Source organism: Leucoraja erinacea, chromosome 27 (genome assembly GCF_028641065.1).
Source record: "Leucoraja erinacea ecotype New England chromosome 27, Leri_hhj_1, whole genome shotgun sequence".
Lineage (NCBI taxonomy): Eukaryota > Metazoa > Chordata > Chondrichthyes > Rajiformes > Rajidae > Leucoraja > Leucoraja erinaceus.
The window spans coordinates 13,107,121-13,124,778 of record NC_073403.1 but is presented as its reverse complement, the minus strand read 5'-3'; the positions used below and the strand labels follow the sequence as shown (position 1 = coordinate 13,124,778).

At 44.8% G+C, this 17,658-nt stretch overlaps 1 protein-coding gene across 1 annotated transcript; it reads right to left on the bottom strand.

The window, feature by feature from the left end:
* Positions 1 to 462: 462 nt before the first annotated feature.
* On the bottom strand, positions 463 to 17,405 carry LOC129710225 (uncharacterized). Its single transcript, XM_055657068.1, has 5 exons — positions 17,106 to 17,405; positions 11,667 to 12,609; positions 9,979 to 10,167; positions 7,974 to 8,112; positions 463 to 1,738 (listed from the first exon to the last, which is right to left on the bottom strand). The coding sequence occupies exons 1-5, from the start codon at positions 17,140 to 17,142 to the stop codon at positions 1,688 to 1,690; spliced, it is 1,359 nt and encodes a 452-aa protein (XP_055513043.1). The 5' UTR covers positions 17,143 to 17,405; the 3' UTR covers positions 463 to 1,687.
* Positions 17,406 to 17,658: the final 253 nt, after the last annotated feature.

Sequence of the window (17,658 nt, the reverse complement as noted above, 5' to 3'; positions counted from 1 at the left end):
GCGGAGTGTCCACGACTGGTGACTCTGCACCTGACATATCTTTTAACCAAAGATAGCCACAAAATGCTGTAATAACTCGGTGGGTCAGGCAGCATCTCTGGGGAAAAGAAATCAGTGATGTTTTGGGTCAAGCCCCTTTGTCTTGACCCGAAATGTCACCTTATCCTTTTCTCCAGAGACGCTGCCTGACACACTGAATTATACCAGCATTTTGTGTCTATCTTCGGTGTAAACCATCATCTGGAGTTCCTTCCTACACATCTTTTAAACATCTGGAACACATCAGGACTATTGTGGAATGGTCTCCACGCACCTGGCAGTGGTCATTCGGGTTGGGAGCAAAATCAGACTGAGGAACAGGGTCAAACGAAAGAACAGAGGTCTACAGAGGACACTGGAACTATCCAGCAGGTCAGGCTGCATTGGAGGAAAGAGAAGCAGGTTCTTTGTCAGAACTGGGAAAGAGACAAAACGAGCTCTGTGTGTCTTCCTAGAGACGTAGCCTGACATACTACGAATTTCCAACAGTTTCGGCTTTAATTTCAAGATTCTGGTATTTGTAGATTTTTTAGTTTGCACTGAACAATGGTCCAACAATTCAAATATCTCAGATAGATGAAGCCTTTAAGGATGAGCCAACTGGGTCTTATTGATATGATCATACGGAACAAGTCATAGAGCATAATGAATCTACACAAAACATCTGTTAAATTCTTCTGTCAATGTGACTTTGAATGAATAGGCAGATTGAAGGAGTCATAGACAAGAACAAAACATTGCCCATCCCTAAGCGTCCTTGAGAACCTAGTGGTGAGTTGCCTTCTTAGAACCATTCCTTCTGGTGAAGCTGGGGAAGGATTTCTGGGATTTAGACAGTCTCAAGCTGGAAAGGATGCAGAGAAGATTTACTAGGATGCTGCCAGAACTGAAATATAGAGAGATGTTGAGCAGGGTAGGATGGAGCGCAGGAGGATGAGGTGTGATTTTATAGGTGTACAAATTCATGAGAGGAATAGATCGAGTAGACACACAGAGTAGGAGAACCAAGAACCAGAGGACATAGGTTAAAGTGACGGGGGAAAAATTTAGTAGGAACCTGAGGGGTAACTTTCTCACACAAAAGGTCGTCGGTGTATGGACAAGCTGCCAGAGGAGATATTTGAGGCAGGTACTATTGCAATGTTTCAGAAACATTTAGATAGGTACATGGATAGGACAGGTTTGGAGGGATATGGGCCAAGTGAGACTAGTGTGAATGGGTCATTTGGCCATTGTGGGCAAGTTGGGCCTGTTTCCACACTGTATGAATCTATGACTCTATGATGGCAGAGGAATGGTAACATATTCCCAAGTCAGGATGCTGTCAACTTGGAGGAGGACCTGCAGGTATTGGTGTTCCCGTGCAATTGCTATCCTGTGCTTATTGGTAGAGGTCTATTGCATTAAGAGGTGCTGTTAGTGTAACCTGGATGGAATAGCAGATAGTGCACTCTGTAGCCTCGCTGTGATGGTGGTGGAGGTAATGAATGTTCAGGTTCTTCATGAGAATCCAGCGCCATAAATCTATCAAAAATATGTTTGCAAATATTGTCCTGTCCCTCATCCCTTACATGGATTAACTTGTACAACGGTTGCTCTTCTGAGATTTAGTTGAAGAAAGTGTCACACCCTCACGTGATGCTGGGCTTCAAACGGCCGTACGTTCCGTTCTCCAAAGAATGCAAGAATTGTAATCAGCCTAGTTGAGAGAAACAAGCAGAGTCACTCAGAGGAAGTTCAATTGGTACCAATTTACAAGCTTATATTTTAGTCAAAAGAACCTAATTCAGAGGCTTGGATGCAAGGCGTAAATTGGAGCACACATGCCAAGGAAGCAATTTGGAAGTGATATTTTTCAGGTAAGTTGTTAAGGGCAAGGGTCTTGCCAATTTTCAGGTGGCCTCATCTAGAAATGGATTGATAGAATTAGGAAGCGGCAGACAGAGTGAAACAAATTAACAGAAGTCCTCAGAAACCCTTGTTTCGGGTGAGCTATTGAAATCAAGACCCTGTATATTGTCAGGTGGACTTTAGATGTCCCACAGAAATATTTTGAAGGTGATTTCCAAAGTTCCCCTGGAGTTGTTTACCCTGTAATCATTATCTCGGTGTTGCTGAAATTACTACCAGCAGTGAGACACTCACATTTACCACTGACTTACCCAGTGTCGGTCTACAAATCCATTGGGGTCAATTTCAGGACCAGTACTGACCTGATACCCAAAGGAGGCTCTGGACGGACAAGAACTTGCTCGAAGCTGCCACCCACAAATTTATATATGGGCCATGAACTTGTGGTTCACCAGGAATGGGCGACTTGGATCAAGCCACAACCATAAAACAATTAAAATATATATTTGACAGGCAACAAACCTACATCCCTGTGGTTAGCTAGCTGTTAACCATGTAGGAGACCTGAATCCTCTAGGTATTCTCACACTCTGGAGGATGCTGCACACTGGGAGAAGCGGTCTCTCAGCACATAACTAGAAACATGCTCCGTGCACAGTCTTCAGAAGTTGGAATGACACATCAGTGCAGCCACACTTCATGCTGCCTCAACAAGGCCACCATCAGAATCAAGGACCAGTCTCGCCCCAGTCACTCCCACTTCTCCCCTCTCCCATCAGGCAAAAGGTACAGAAGTTTGAAAACACATTGATAAATTATAGGAGTAGAATTAGGCCATTCAGCCCATCAGGTCTACTCCACCATTCAATCATGGCTGTTCTATCTTTCCCTCTCAACGTCATTCTCCTGCCTTCACCCCATGACCCTTTACACCCATGCTAATCAAGAACTAATCAAGATTCAGGGGCTGTTCTTTCCCAGCTGTTATCAGATAACTGAATTGTCCTCTCACCAACTAGAAAACGGACCTGACTTCCCATCTACCTTGTTGGAAACCTTCAAACTATCTTAAATCTGACTTTATTGGACTTTATCTTGCACTAAACGTTATTCCCTTGATCCTGTATCTGTACACTGTGGATACCTAGATTGTAAGCATGTACAGCCTTTTAGTTGACTGGATAGCAAGCAACAAAAGGCTTTTCACTGTACCTCGGTACATGTGACAATAATAAACTAAACTAAACTAAACTAATAGCAATGTTGCCCTACAGCTCCAGTAACCCGGGTTCAATCCAGGCCTCTGGTGCTAGGTATGGAGTTTGAACGTTCTCCCTCTGACCACGTTTGCCTTCTCCAGGTGCTCCTATTTCCTCTCATATCACAGAAGTGCAGGTTGGTGGGTCAATGCTATGAGAATATCTAGTGACTGTACAATGTTCTGGGAAAACCTCTGGTTGTGAAATGTCTTATAAATCCTGATGTCTCCGCTGTTTTACTTTTAAATAATTCTGTCCTGTCCGGATATTTGAAAATAAATCTGAATATATTAATGCTGAAATGTTAAAATGCAATTTTGAATCTTGTTGAAATTATTGTGTGTAAGCCAAACAGTGAAGATGTTGATGTCTAAAATTAAACACAGGAAACATCTGTGGAGAGAGTTAAAAAAAGGGTCAACGTTTCAGGTCAGATCTTTAAGTCATCGTGATCTGTTTTTGGTTCCTGTTTTGGCCAGGAAGTATGTCTAGACGTTAAAGTTATGCAAAAGAGGTTTACTCTGAACGAAGGGTCTGGTGTGAGACAGGAAGTTTACAGGAGAAAGTTAGATACAACTCTTAGGGCTAACGGAATCAGGGGATATGGGGAGAAAGCAGGAATGAGGTACTGATTTTGGATGATCAGCCATGGTCGTCCAAAATGACGGTGCTGGCTCGAAAGGGCCGAATGGCCTACTCCTGCACCTAGTTTCTATGTTTCTAAGTCACCCACCGTTCCAGAATGAGGCCCAGGTTATGTTCATGCCTGGGCCTGGAGTAAGTTGTCCAGGCAATTTACAAGGTTGCAGGGAGCGATTAAGTCTCTCGGTGCTGATGGACCAAAACTATGTGGATGCTAATATTGGCTGCCAGGCATTCTCATGATTGAGACAGTTGTGTTGAGGTTAGGGGTCGGCTTTGCAGCAGAGATGGTGGGGTCAGGGCTGAGTCTGCACTGGAGGAAGCATAAGATTTCATTTTAGGCTCAGGAATGGAGCAGTTTCTAATAAGCAGAGCAGGTTGTACCTGCAGGTTGTACCCAGGTTGGCTCCTCCATTATTTTCACTTTCTGTGGCTGATGTAAAACTGAGGGGCCAGATACAAGGTGCCTACTGACCCTGTTCACTTTCTGGTGGAATCACTGTTGGGCTCGGTGCTGAGCCTGAGGGTGAAATAGGCAGTCGGGAATGCCACCATGGAGCTGCACCCCTTTCTGTGCTCCCATGCAAGTGGATTGGTGCAGTGGTTGCCATCTCTGCACTCAACCTGATTGCCTAGGTGAGTCTCCTGGTGGGAAATAGGTTTGTTTCACATGACTCTCTGAGATGGCCAGGGCCTCAGATGAAGGGACTATTACCAGAGAGCGCCAGGAAAGAATTGCAGGTGTTGGTTTAAATCGAAGGTAGACACAAAATGCCGGAGTAACTCAGCGGGACAGACAGCATCTCTGGAGAGAAGGAATGGGTGACGTTTCGGATTGAGACCCTTCTTCAGACTGATCTTGCTGAACTCTCATCGGAGAGAGGAGGAGAACTTCATCAAAGTAGACATACCTTGGGGAGATTTCGCAGTGGAGCGGACAAAATGTGTAGGAAAGAACTGCAGGTGCTGGTTTAAATCGAAGGTAGACACAAAATGCTGGAGTAACTCAGACTGAAGCAGGGTCTCGACCCAAAACGTCAACCATTCCTTCTCTCCGGAGATGCTGAGTTACAGCTGAGTTACTCCAGCATTTTGTGTCTTCCAGAGGCCTATCTTGGAATAGAAGTTCCCTTCATTGAATGAATTCCAGCCAGCCAGACAAATGACCACAATGTACAAGAGTCTTACATTCCCTATTCTTCTCAGTCAGTTTGCTCCCTTCATATCTGAGGCTATTGTCCAGGTTGCAATAATATAAATGTACAGCAATAGAGGCTTTATGCCTTAACTTCTTGGAATGTAACAGAAAGTAGCAGCGGAATTATAAAGAAGCTGTGGAATACTGGGCAAGGAAGTTAAAACTGTTCTGAAACACAGATTAGAGGCATGGCTCCCAGAACTATGATGCGCGGAGCGGTTACTATTTCTGTACATCACGTTTAATGAACAAAGTATAAGAGGTACCAAAACATGTACTGGACTGACATGACGGATGTCTGACTTCAGTAACACACAGAGATTGGAGATATCTGGATTGTTCATGCAGAGAAGAGCATGTTGACGGAGACACAACAGATTGCCGATGTCGGATTCTTGATCGAGAAACAAACTGCTGGAGGAACGCAATGGGTCAGGCTGCATCTGTGGAAGGAAATGGACTGGAATAGTCCGAAAAAGAGTCCTGAAGTAAAATGTCACCTTTTTTACTCCGCAGATGCTACCTAACCAACAGTTTGTCCCTCCAACTGTTTGTTTTTTGGTCAAGAATACGTTGATTAATCAGTTCAAGCAATCAAAATCATTAATGGTTTTGAAAACATGAATAGGAATAAACCATTTTTGCTGGCAGAAGGGTCAGGACACAATGGCTACAAATTTGGGCTGATGTGTAAAAAAGCAGAGAAGAACGAGGATCAGTTTAGATTTAGTGAAATTGACGATCAGCCCAATTAGTCCCCAGCGCATCAAACATTTCTCTCTTTGAATAATTAATTCAATTTCCCTTTCAAAGTTATAATTGCATCTTCTTCTGTTACAGTACCTCTGCAGACCCTGCATTTCAGATCAAGTGACACTTTGGGTAGAAACTAACGTTCTCCAGTCTGCTTCAATAGATTTGCCAATTATTTTAAAGTTCTGTTCTCTAATTAGTGAAACCCTCCCTCTCCCCAATTATTGGAAAAAGTTTTACTCGGAAATTATAGAAAATCAGTTTGTAAATTATGGCAGGTACACAAAAATGCTGGAGAAACTCATCGGGTGCAGCAGCATCTATGGAGCGAAGGAAATAGGTAACGTTTCGGGCCAAAACCCTTCTTCAGAATTTGTAAATTATGGTGACAAGATTATTCTGCAAGCACCATCTGGCTTATGAAATTTGACCGACGAACAGGAGATATTGGGTAAGGCAGATGTTTGGAGCTATGGTAGCTGTAACTGGGCCATGTTTCACTGCTTCACAAGGAAACATCTTTATGTAGTGCGCCATTTGCCCCCGTTGTGCGGTTTAAAGAAGTCCCCTCTATGAGTCTTTATTGGTAACTACAGGTATCACCATTTCTCCATCTTTTACCTCTTTGCTCAATGGCTGGTGTTGCCACTGAAAGTAGTGTATAGCTGTCAGAGGCAGGGCAGTCATACCCAAGGTTGGAGGGACATCTACAGAGATTGTCTCCACAACACACTCAGGAAGCCAGACTCCCATGCCCCAGACCCCTGTGTCCCCTGGTTTTCCACCATCACTGAGAGGGATTGTGACCTCAGCCTGTTGACCTCCAGCCTCAGCCCATGCCTCTGCAGCATGCTTGTCCCTTTACCTCCCCCCCTCGACTCCATCCAAGGACTCAAACAGTCTTTCCAGGTGAGGCAGAGGTTCACCTGCACCTCCTCCAACCTCATCTACTGTATCCGCTGTTCCAGGTGTCAACTTCTCTACATCGGCGAGACCAAGCGCAGGCTCGGCGATCGTTTCGCTGATCACCTCCTCTCAGTCCATCTTAATCCACCTGACATCCTGGCGGCTCAGCACTTCAACTCCCCCTCCCATTCCCAATCTGACCGTTCTGACATGGGCCTCCTCCAATGTCAGAGTGTGGCCCAGCAAAAATTGGAGGAACAGCACCCCATATTTCTGAAGAAGGGTTTCGGCCCAAAACGTCACCTATTTCCTTCGCTCCATAGATGCTGCTGCACCCGCTGAGTTCCTCCAGCAATTTTGTGTACCTTCGATCTTCCAGCATCTGCAGTTCCTTCTTGAACACTCCATATTTTGCTTGGGTAGTTTACACCCCAGCGGTATGAACATTGACTTCTCTAACTTCAGATAGCCCTTGCTTTCTCTCTCCATCCCCTCCCCCTTCCCAGTTCTCCCACTAGTCTTACTGTCTCCACCTACATTCTATATTTGTCCCGCCCCCTCCCCTGACATCAGTCTGAAGAAGGGTCTCGACCCGAAACGTCGCCCATTCCTTCTCTCCAGAGATGCTGCCACACCGGCGGAGTTACTCCAGCATTTTGTGTCTACCTTCGATTTAAACCAGCATCTTTCTTACACATCCAAATTGTTAAAGTATATAACAAATTGCAGCAACCCTTGAAGCATTCTACTGGTTACAGATGTCCAGTCACCTTTAACAATCAGCTTTTATTGGCCAATAATGGACAGTGGTAGAAATTGTGGGGAATTGGTACAGAAGATGACCTGAGGCCTGTGGAGATCAGACATAATCATATGAATAATGGGTCAGGCATGAAGGGACGAGTGGTGTACTCCTGCTCCTGTTTTCTTGTGTTTTTGTGTTAACCTTTTGACTAAAAGCTATGTCACTTAGGCACAAGGTAGGAAGGGGAGCATTGAGAAGATTCAGGCACAAATCCTAAAACGTTGGCCTGGGCTGCTGAAGGGCCAGCACCAATAGTGGAGTGATGAACATCAGGAGTGATCAGGAGGGTAGAATCGGAGCAACTCAGAGATCTAGTTATGGGTTGAAGATGGCTACAAAGATAGGAAGCTCAAACTGTAAAGGAATCTGACAAAAAAGAATGAATATCTTAAAGTGATGGCATTGTTAGACATGGACCCTATTTAATAATAGGTGAAACAACAAATTAGAAGTAGCAACTAGAAGGAAACCAAAGTTTAAAGGAAAGAAGTGAAAGAGTATAGAAGCTGCAAGAGGTTACCTGGGTCAGGTGATTCTCACTGACAGGCGTACATTGGGTGTCAGGGCTACATCTAGCCACAGGGGAATGATTTCCCTGCTGGCTTATTTCAGAAGAGAAAGAGGAGTTGCCTTGGGGCCCCGAGGAAATCCACAGTTTGCTGAGTAAACAAAGGTACATGTTAGAAGCCCAGTCTTTCCCAATGGTCCCGCCACCCACCCCGGCCGACTGTGCTTTGCACAGGACACAAGTAGTCAGGTCAACCAGGCAACAGGAGATTTCTCAAACCAAATGCATTGAAAGAAAGATTAAATTAGGTAGGAAAAAACAAGTTGTGCAGAAAGCTCTCTACTTGTTACAAGGAGCTATATTTGCAGAAAATATTGGCCAAACTACAACACTTAACTGTCTGAAATTGATTTGCCCAGTGCACTGTGGTGGGAACAATCAGATTCCACCCAAGGCATGAGGCTGATGTGTCACTGCCGTCTCCATGAGTCCCACATCACATGCGACGCACAATGGGGAAGACGAGATCAAACCTGTTTTCCTTTCATCTCCCAAGTTGCAGATTCTCACTGGCGCACATTTCCACACTGCCACAGAGGTTTAGAATCTCAGTAAACTAACATTTTCCACATGTATGTACCCCAGCCAGGACAGTAAGTGCCCAATCCAGTTACTTAGTTTTGAGTCCAGAGATACAGCATGGGCAAAGTACTTCAGCACACTAAACCCACGCTGACCACCGGTTACCCGTTGTCACTGGTCCTTTGCTATCCTACTTTCACATCCACTTCCTGCGCACAAGGGGCAATTAACAGAGGCCAATTCACCTACAAACCCTCACGTCTTTGGGATGTGGGAGGGGACTGGAGCACGCAAAGGAAACCCAGAGGATCACAGGGAGAATGTGCAAACTCCACACAAACAGCACCTGAGGTTTCTGGCACTGTGAGGTAGCAATTCATCCAAATTGTCAGAGGTCCTACTGATTGGGTTCGAACGAGGGCCGTGAATGAGGAGCAAAAGTGCAAAATAATTTTACTCCTCCTGAGGTCAAGGCTCATGAGACAAATAGGCCAATTTTAGCGAAAGTTGCAATTTAATGAACACAACATGGAATAAAATGGAGTCAGAGTCCAACAACATAGAAATAGGCCATTCAGCGCAGCACATCCATGCCAACCACTGTGAACCATTTTATACTCATCCCATCTATCATCACATTTATACATAATAGCACATTCATACATGAACCACTTTAATGATCATTTTAGATCAACTGCCAATGCACTTGTCCCTGGGTCAAACGGTGGTCAAACACAACAATGGATCTGGCATTATCACAGGGCAGCCTGAGGAGAGGGGTGAAGTGTCAGAGTTACAGCCCATTGGATAGATGCTAACCTGAGACACTATTGGCCTATGGGTAATAAAATCCCCATGATAGCTACAGGAACTTTTCTGGATTTCCAGTCAACACCAATTCATTGACCATTGGTCATTCCTGGGTTATAAATGCCCGAATTGTGGACACCCCTGTACTTATGTATGAGCTTTTGGGAGACAAGCGGGATGGATGGTGAGGACTGCAAACATCTGCTGCTGGGGGGGAATGGGCATTTCTGTGTAACTTCTTTCCACCCTCCCCCCTACGATCTAAGCAGAGCTGCAAACACTGAACAAACACACTTGCTCACTCGCGGGGTCTGTGAGGTCAGCTGGTGGCCTCTCTTCCCATGTCAGCTCCCTCTCCCATCACAGTTATTTCTGTGGTCCTTCTCACACATTGGTTTTGTTCCTTTCCGACTTGTGAACAGTGCGGGTTACAAAAAGCTCTCTGAAATGGGACCCTGTCATAACCCAGGGAGTGCCTGGTTTTCCTCTGGCTGCTTGCAGGAGGTTGAAAGACAGCATGTGTCCAATGTGCAAGTCAACCCACAGACATGCCAGCTTGTTCACTTACACCCATTGCCTTTGCTAATTTATTTACCGATAATGAAGAGTGCAATTAGTGACCAACCTTCTGGAGTCAAATCTCTGCTGAGCATCTTTGAGAGACCGCAGCTTTAGAGCAAAGACAACTATCAGAGCAAGGAATATGAGAGAAATCAGCAAGGTTGCGCCAATCAGTATGCACGTTAGTTGCACCTCCGTGACAACAGTCTGGCACCGTGGTCCTCTGTACCAGGTGTGTTCTTTTGCACTGCATCTAATCACACAGACGAAGAGAGATAGAATGAACCATAGATGGCTAATATTGAAAAGAACATAGCAATTAAACTGAGATTTAATAGTACACTATATGGGAGTGAATTGGATGTGGCAGAACCCAGCTGGACCGTCCTTGCCTGAACTAGATCAATAAACATTAAATTAGATTAGGCTAGAATGATTAAATTAGATGGATAGGTTAGCTTTTTAATATTGAAAAGCGAACATAGCAATTACAACTGAGATCTCGACCCTACTTCCGTGCCGAAAGTAGTCCCATATACCTGCGGGAGTCCAAATTGGATGTACCACTCTCTGAGTAAAAGTTCCCCCGGGATGTTACCCCTAAACTTCCGTCCTTGCCTGAACTAGATCAATAAACATTAAATTAGATTAGGCTAGAATGATTAAATTAGATGAGATTAGGTTAGCTTTTTCTGGGGATAGTAAAATCTACTATTTTACTGGAGTGCGATATCATATAACCATATAACCATATAACAATTACAGCATGGAAACAGGCCATCTCGACCCTACTAGTCCGTGCCGAACACATAATCTCCCCTAGTCCCATATACCTGCGCTCAGACCATAACCCTCCATTCCCTTCCCATCCATATAACTATCCAATTTATTTTTAAATGATAAAAACGAAACTGCCTCCAGCACTTTCACTGGAAGCTCATTCCACACAGCTACCACTCTCTGGGTAAAGAAGTTCCCCCTCATGTTACCCCTAAACTTCAGTCCCTTAATTCTCATGTCATGTCCCCTTGTTTGAATCTTCCCTACTCTCAGTGGGAAAAGCTTTTCCACGTCAACTCTGTCTATCCCTCTCATCATTTAAAAAACCTCTATCAAGTCCCCCCTTAACCTTCTGCGCTCCAAAGAATAAAGCCCTAACTTGTTCAACCTTTCTCTGTAACTTAGTTGCTGAATCCCAGGCAACATTCTAGTAAATCTCCTCTGTACTCTCTCTATTTTGTTGACATCCTTCCTATAATTAGGCAACCAAAATTGTACACCATACTCCAGAATTGGCCTCACCAATGCCTTGTACAATTTTAACATTACATCCCAACTTCTATACTCAATGCTCTGATTTATAAAGGCCAGCACACCAAAAGCTTTCTTTACCACCCTATCTACATGAGATTCCACTTTCAGGGAACTGTGCACAGTTATTCCCAGATCCCTCTGTTCACCTACATTCTTCAATTCCCTACCATTTACCATGTATGTCCTATTTTGATATCAAGTAAGAATTTCAATGTTCTGTTCCCAGTTTTAACATGACAATTAAATGTTCTTGACTCATCTTCACTATTGACATATCCCTGGATCCAGAAAGGAGGGAAAACTACAGAGAGGCGGTGAGGGGAAATATCAGGGAGTAATCCCAGAAACACTGAAACAATGATCATTGGGACAAAGCTTCTGGAGAATGATAATTAAGTTCCGTTTTGAATAAAGTTGCATATAAAGACTTCATCCTACCTGCAAATCGCACCAACATTTTCTATGACTCCACATTCACCTCCGTTGTAACAATAATTGGGGTTCACTTCACAAACAGACCAGCAGGAGTCATTTTCATGTATATATCCTGGGTTACAAGCACTCCAGGAGTGATTTGAGCTCTGGTTTGTATTTGATTCAGTGATCGATGTCAACTGGATGGGCCAATGGTCTTGTTGCTCCGATGATTCTAAAGGTGGCTTTGATGTCCCCTCTGAATTGATGATGTTCTCATTCACCTTTCTGCTATTGCTCAAGGCATCATCCATTGAAGGCAGGCCTCTTTGCAAAGTGTCATTGGATTTTGTTGGGACATCACCATGGTCCTGATGAGTATTTGATGTATGGATTGTAACCAGATATTCTTGCTTATTTTTCTTGGAAGGAGGCGTAACACTATTGCTGAACCTTTGAGTGGTATCTTCAAATTCTATCCTGTTTATTCTTTGCGTTACAAGGTTGATGTCATCTGCATCGGGCACTAGATGAGGAAAACCACTCCCCTCTATCACCTCACTGACAGGAGAAACATTGGTAGGAGTGGAAATCCTTGAATTAGGATTTAAGTGCCTGTTAATTTGAGGCAGATTAGAATTCCTTGTTAAAGCGGAACTGAGAGCACAGCATGTGTCTAATTGTCCAACCTCATTCAGGTCTTCAGTGAGATCACCAGCCTCAGGATTGGATAGATCGAGAATGACATCCTTGCTTCCACTATGTGATTTGTGAATAACAAAGGTTTCAAACTGAGGACTGGCATCAAAGACGAGATCCTCTTCAAAGTACAGATGATCAGCAGTGGCAGGCTCCACCTCAGCCCAAGAGCGAAGAGGCTGGGAGGATGAGCCAGGTGATTGGTCTTCTTCTTGTCTCAACCCAATGTAAGAGGCCGTCTCATGTGGAACAGCAGGGATTCCATCACCTGTTCAACATTCCAACAACAAACGTATATAGTTTAGACCACATCTCCCATATTTTATCTTTACTACAATGTACAAAGTGTTAAAAGGGTGGCCTTAACCAGATTTCCATTTTGTGCAAAGGGATCTTGATTTACAAAAGTATCATATGATTGTGTGGTAGGAGATAGCTACAGAACCCAACTCACTCACAACATCACCTCACAATATCATAGGAACTGGTAATATTTGGAAAGGTGAGACACAAGGAATCTTGAGTAAAACACAAAGTACTGGAGAACCTCAGTGGGTCCGGCAGCATCTGTGGAGGGAATTTATAGACAGGGACGGAACCTTTTCCCAGCGAAAGTAATTAATTAACAATTCTTAATTGCTTCTTCGGAGCAATGAGGAACTGCAGATGTTGGAATCTTGAGTAAAACACAAAGTGCTGGAGTAACTCAGTGGGTCAGGCAGCATCCCTGGAGAACATTTACAGGCAATCTTTCAGGTCGGGACCCTTCTTCAGAATATTTGTAAACTATTCCATCTTTGGTAAGAATGCTCCTTAGATTTCTGGGGTTTGAAAGGGTGGATTGTTTTGCTAAAAAGTGGGAGAACTGTCCCGGGATGTAGTGCTAGGACCCACACTGACTACTGAGTAAAGAGTGAAAGGATCAAACAAGATCCAAATGCACTTGACGTTGGATATAAAATAGCAGTTGCACCAAGAATATCACTCAATCTTCATCTTCAGCCACCCTGTGCGTAGGGGAGAGGATAGGGCCGAGGATGTCCAGATTGGGTTGCTCTTGGGCCTGGCCAAGCTGGTCATCCGCGAGTGTCACGGTGCCAGGTGGAAGAGGGCTCTGCCCCAGCCGGCTGCTTGCCCCTTTTCCGGGTTCACGTCTGTGCCCGGGTGGTGTTAGAGAGGGGCTACGCGCTGTCCATTGGCGCCCTGGGGGATATTCAGGACCGCTGGGCCCCACGGGGGGTTGAATGCATCCTTAACAAGGAGCTTAAGATAGTTGTATAATACTTTATCGTTTGTCGAATATTTATGGTGGTGGATTCTGTATTTTTTTTAACTACTGTATATAATATTTTAATATTTGAATAAATATTTTTAATTAAAAAAAAGAGATTATCACTCTCGTATCCACCTCTTCAACTGCAACCATCAAATTTCCATAATTCTCCCTTCACGAAAAGAAGATTTAATTAGTTTGGTCCCTATAGTAAGCTTACTCTCTCTAACACAATGAATCAGTCTGTGGCCTCCCATCGGTTACAATTCTGTTGGCTCCCCTTTATTGCACCCAGTGACACCGACCAGCAGCACAATCATCAACATGGGCTATTTGAAACAAGAGTTTGTAAAACAGCTGCAATAGCTTTGTCCCTGGGAGCAGAACTCAAAACTGCACTGGAATTGGACCAAATACAGTCCGTGTGGCTGATAATTCAACCAGAACCTTTAACCATCGCCAAATTATGAGGAAAGATATATTCACTATATTTTGCTTATACCTCCGTACTTGATTGCTTAAGTAAGAGCTATGAGCATCTGTCTTTATAGTCGCTAGTCTATTTGATTATTCATCTATGTCTACCGAAGGACAGCAGCTAATAAGCGAGTTTGGTATTCTGAAAAATGCAAGGAATCATGGCATTTTTCAAAGGTCACTCGCGATAAACATTCTCGGCAACTGTGCTGCTACATGTAAACAGACCTGTGTTTCATCCATAGTCAGGATCGTACCTGGGTCACCGGCGCTGCAATCGCTGTTGAATTGCTACCGGACCATCCCTGCCCCCACCCGAGTGTCCCATCCCTGTCCGTGGTGACCCTGGACTGACAGGACACCGGCCCGGAGCAGTGGCGGTCCAGGCTTACAGCCAGCGCCGTGAAGAAGCGCTAACTCCAGCTTATCTCTGCCTGCCCTGCCGGGTTAATGGACAACCCTGGACTGATGGGACCCCGGCCATCAACAGTGGCAGCCCAGGCTTACAGCCAGCACGGTGAAGAAGTGCTAACTCCACTGCTCCGAGCCGGTGTCCTGTCAGTCCAGGGCTGTCGGTTAACCCGGCGGGGCAGGCAGAGTTGAGCTGGAGTTAGCGCTTCTTCTCCGCGCTGGCTGTAAGCCTGGGCCACCACTGCTGTGGGCCGGTGTCCCGTCAGTCCAGGGTCACCCCGAACATCTCCGGCCACCCCCAGACAGGCATGGGACACTTGGGAGGGGACGGGGATGGTCTATTAGCAACTCAACAGCGCTTGCAGCGCCAGAGACCCGGGTTCGATCCTGACTACGGATGAAATGCAGGTCTGTATACATGCAACAGCACAGTTGGCGAGAATGTTTATTGCGAGTGACCTATGACCTGGGCAAGCATAGTTGGAATACCGAACTCACTTATTAACAAAAAATATCCTTTAAGAACACAGTCCAGTGAGTGGTCCATGCAGTGACTACTCTGATGCCAATCCACGTGATGGAGATAAAGGTGAAAGTAAGCCAATGAGTACAAAAATCTAGTGAGGAAGTTGCCAACAATATGTTTGCAGTATATTGGAATTGGTAAGCATGTTGGTGCAGCGCAGGATGGGGTAACGCATTGGAACACTGAGATCATGTTTCTGCTGCCTGCATTATTGTGGAGGAGGCTTGCAGATCAGGTGTCCGAGATGTGTGTGGTCCTTTAGATGCTGCACAACTTCCCACCATGAACGAACAGCCCTAGCCCCTCATTAGGATGAGCTGAGAAACAGGACAAGGGGGATTTGGAGGAAGCTGAGCAGGAAACCGGGTTAACCCATTCAGGTACTCACTGTCCCGATTCACACTGAATCACAAACTCATACAATATTGGTAACAGCAGCTCTATTCCTTTTCCTCAACAGTCCCCTACGATGGTTTCACACTTTCAAGTAAAATTGTGTTGGCCTTAAACGTAAAATAAACATTCCAAATTCAATTGATTTGTAAATTAAGCATTTACTTGTATTTGTAAACATCAACAAATTGCCCTTCCTTCATGTCTTCCACATGTATTAAGCTGTACCACTGCTCCTTAAAGACTGGCTGCAGTGGCTGGTGGGGGAAGCTGTCTCTCGGTGGTGAGGGTGGGGGATGATTCTGGCAGCTCAGGATTTGAACGCCTGGCAACAAACCTCACTGTGTCAGCCGGTGTGATGATTGCCAGGGTGATGCTGAATTAGATGAATCCAGCTATCTCCAAATCTGGCACCACCAATGGAGACTTCTGTATCCATTGGATTAAACCAGAGGAGACAGTGCACAACTGGAACTGGGCTCACAACTCGATCTATGAGTGAATCATTCCAGGGCTGTACAATCCCAACCATCTCTGCATCATTCCAAACAAACTATTTTTAACCATTCCATATATCATGTGGACTCTTGAGTCCTGAGGTAAATGACCTGTCCCTTAAATGAATTTAAAAGAGAAAAATATGTGCAAGCATTCTGGGCTGACAGTGCCATAGCAACGTGGGAGAGGGGACACTAGTTTCAAGGCATCACTGAGGGCAATGCCTTAGACAGGTGATCAGTTGAAAGTCTAACTGATGATGTGCTGGGACACTCTCCATGCTACTGATGATGGCAATCTGAGCTTGCATAAAGCTGTTGGACCTTCAAGGGTAATTTATTGCTGCCGTGCTGGGTGATTGCTACAATGCTGACTGAATGTCGGGTGATTGCTGAGGTACTGAGATATTGGGTAATTGTTGAGGTGCTGAGAATTTGGGAGATTGCTGAGATTGCTGGGTGGTTGCTGGGTGGTTGCTGGGTGGTTGCTGGGTGGTTGCTGAGATGCTGTGATGCTGTGTGATTGGTGATTGTGCTGAGTTGTTGGCGATTGCCTAAGTGCGGCATGTCGTGTGGTTGTTGAAGAGTGGACATGTTAGCGATTGCTGAGGTGCTGACATGTCGGACGATTGCTGTAATTTTGGGATATTTCTGCTTGTGCAACCAACATCAGTCACCTGCCCAGAGCTACATTAATTCTGCAATCAACATCTAACGAGACGATGCAGTCAAACATTGCTAATCATTTAATCTGAAGAAGCATTTCAACCCGGATGTCACCTATTCCTTTTCTCCAGAGATGCTGTCTGATCCGCTATTGTGTCTGTCATTGTTAATGGAACCTGTCTATGCACAAGTTGGCTCCTGCCATATGAAACAATTGAGACCCCATTTCAAAATACTTAATTAGCTGTGAAAGGATATTAATGCAAAGAGAGCTATCACGATGTAAGTGCTTTTAATTATTCTTAACTCTCAGATTTCATGCAAAAGTTCAGAATAGTTCACACTCTCTGGGACCGATAATTCTTTCCATTTAAATGACACAAAATCCATTGAGATGCCCAGGCTGTCTCAGAATGACATTGAATCTGAGTTAGAAAGCCGGGTGTAGAGACCAAGCATGCGATGGTTCAGGCATCTGACAGCCTGCTCGAGATTCCACATGAGGAGAGGCTGATCCTTACCTTTGAGAAGCAGGAAGAGCACCATCAGGCAAAACATCTGAAATCCTCTGTCACAGTCGTACCGCTCCACAAATTCTCAGAGACTCTGTTCTTATTCGAATCCTTCTAACCCACGAGCCATGTTGAGTCCAAGCAGTTTTACACTCACTTACAAGTGCTCTGCCTTCTCTTCGTCTCGTGACATTGAGACGACAGCAAGCCTGTGATGTGGTTGCTGGCACGCTGCTGGGATAATTGGATACATACTTCATCTTTGCCTTTAATACTAGATTCACTTCAATGTAACTTAAACTTAACTCTTCCTGTCCCAGTCAGCCACTTGATGATTCAGTGCTTCTCCACCCTGTGCTTGATATTACACCAAGACCAGGGAATAAAGAGGAATTAAGATGACAACTCTCTTCGGCCAAGTTGACATACTTTTGATTTGGGAACTTGGTACTAATTTACTTGGTTCAAAGCATTGCCATATAAGGTGGAGATTAAAATGTATCCTCATCTGCAGTCGCCGGCTCTGATCCAGTCCCACATGTTGCTGGGAATCAGACCAACG

Bases quoted from the DNA above. Each gene is read 5' to 3' on its own strand.
- LOC129710225 (XM_055657068.1), bottom strand. From the start codon at position 17,142: ATGTTTTGCCTGATGGTGCTCTTCCTGCTTCTCAAAG. The intron at 8,113-9,978 runs GTTGGTCACTAA...TTGTTTACTCAG, and splicing joins CAGAGATTTGACTCCAGAAG to CAAACTGTGGATTTCCTCGG. The intron at 1,739-7,973 runs GTAACCTCTTGC...TCTCTCAACTAG, and splicing joins GTGAGAATCACCTGACCCAG to GCTGATTACAATTCTTGCAT.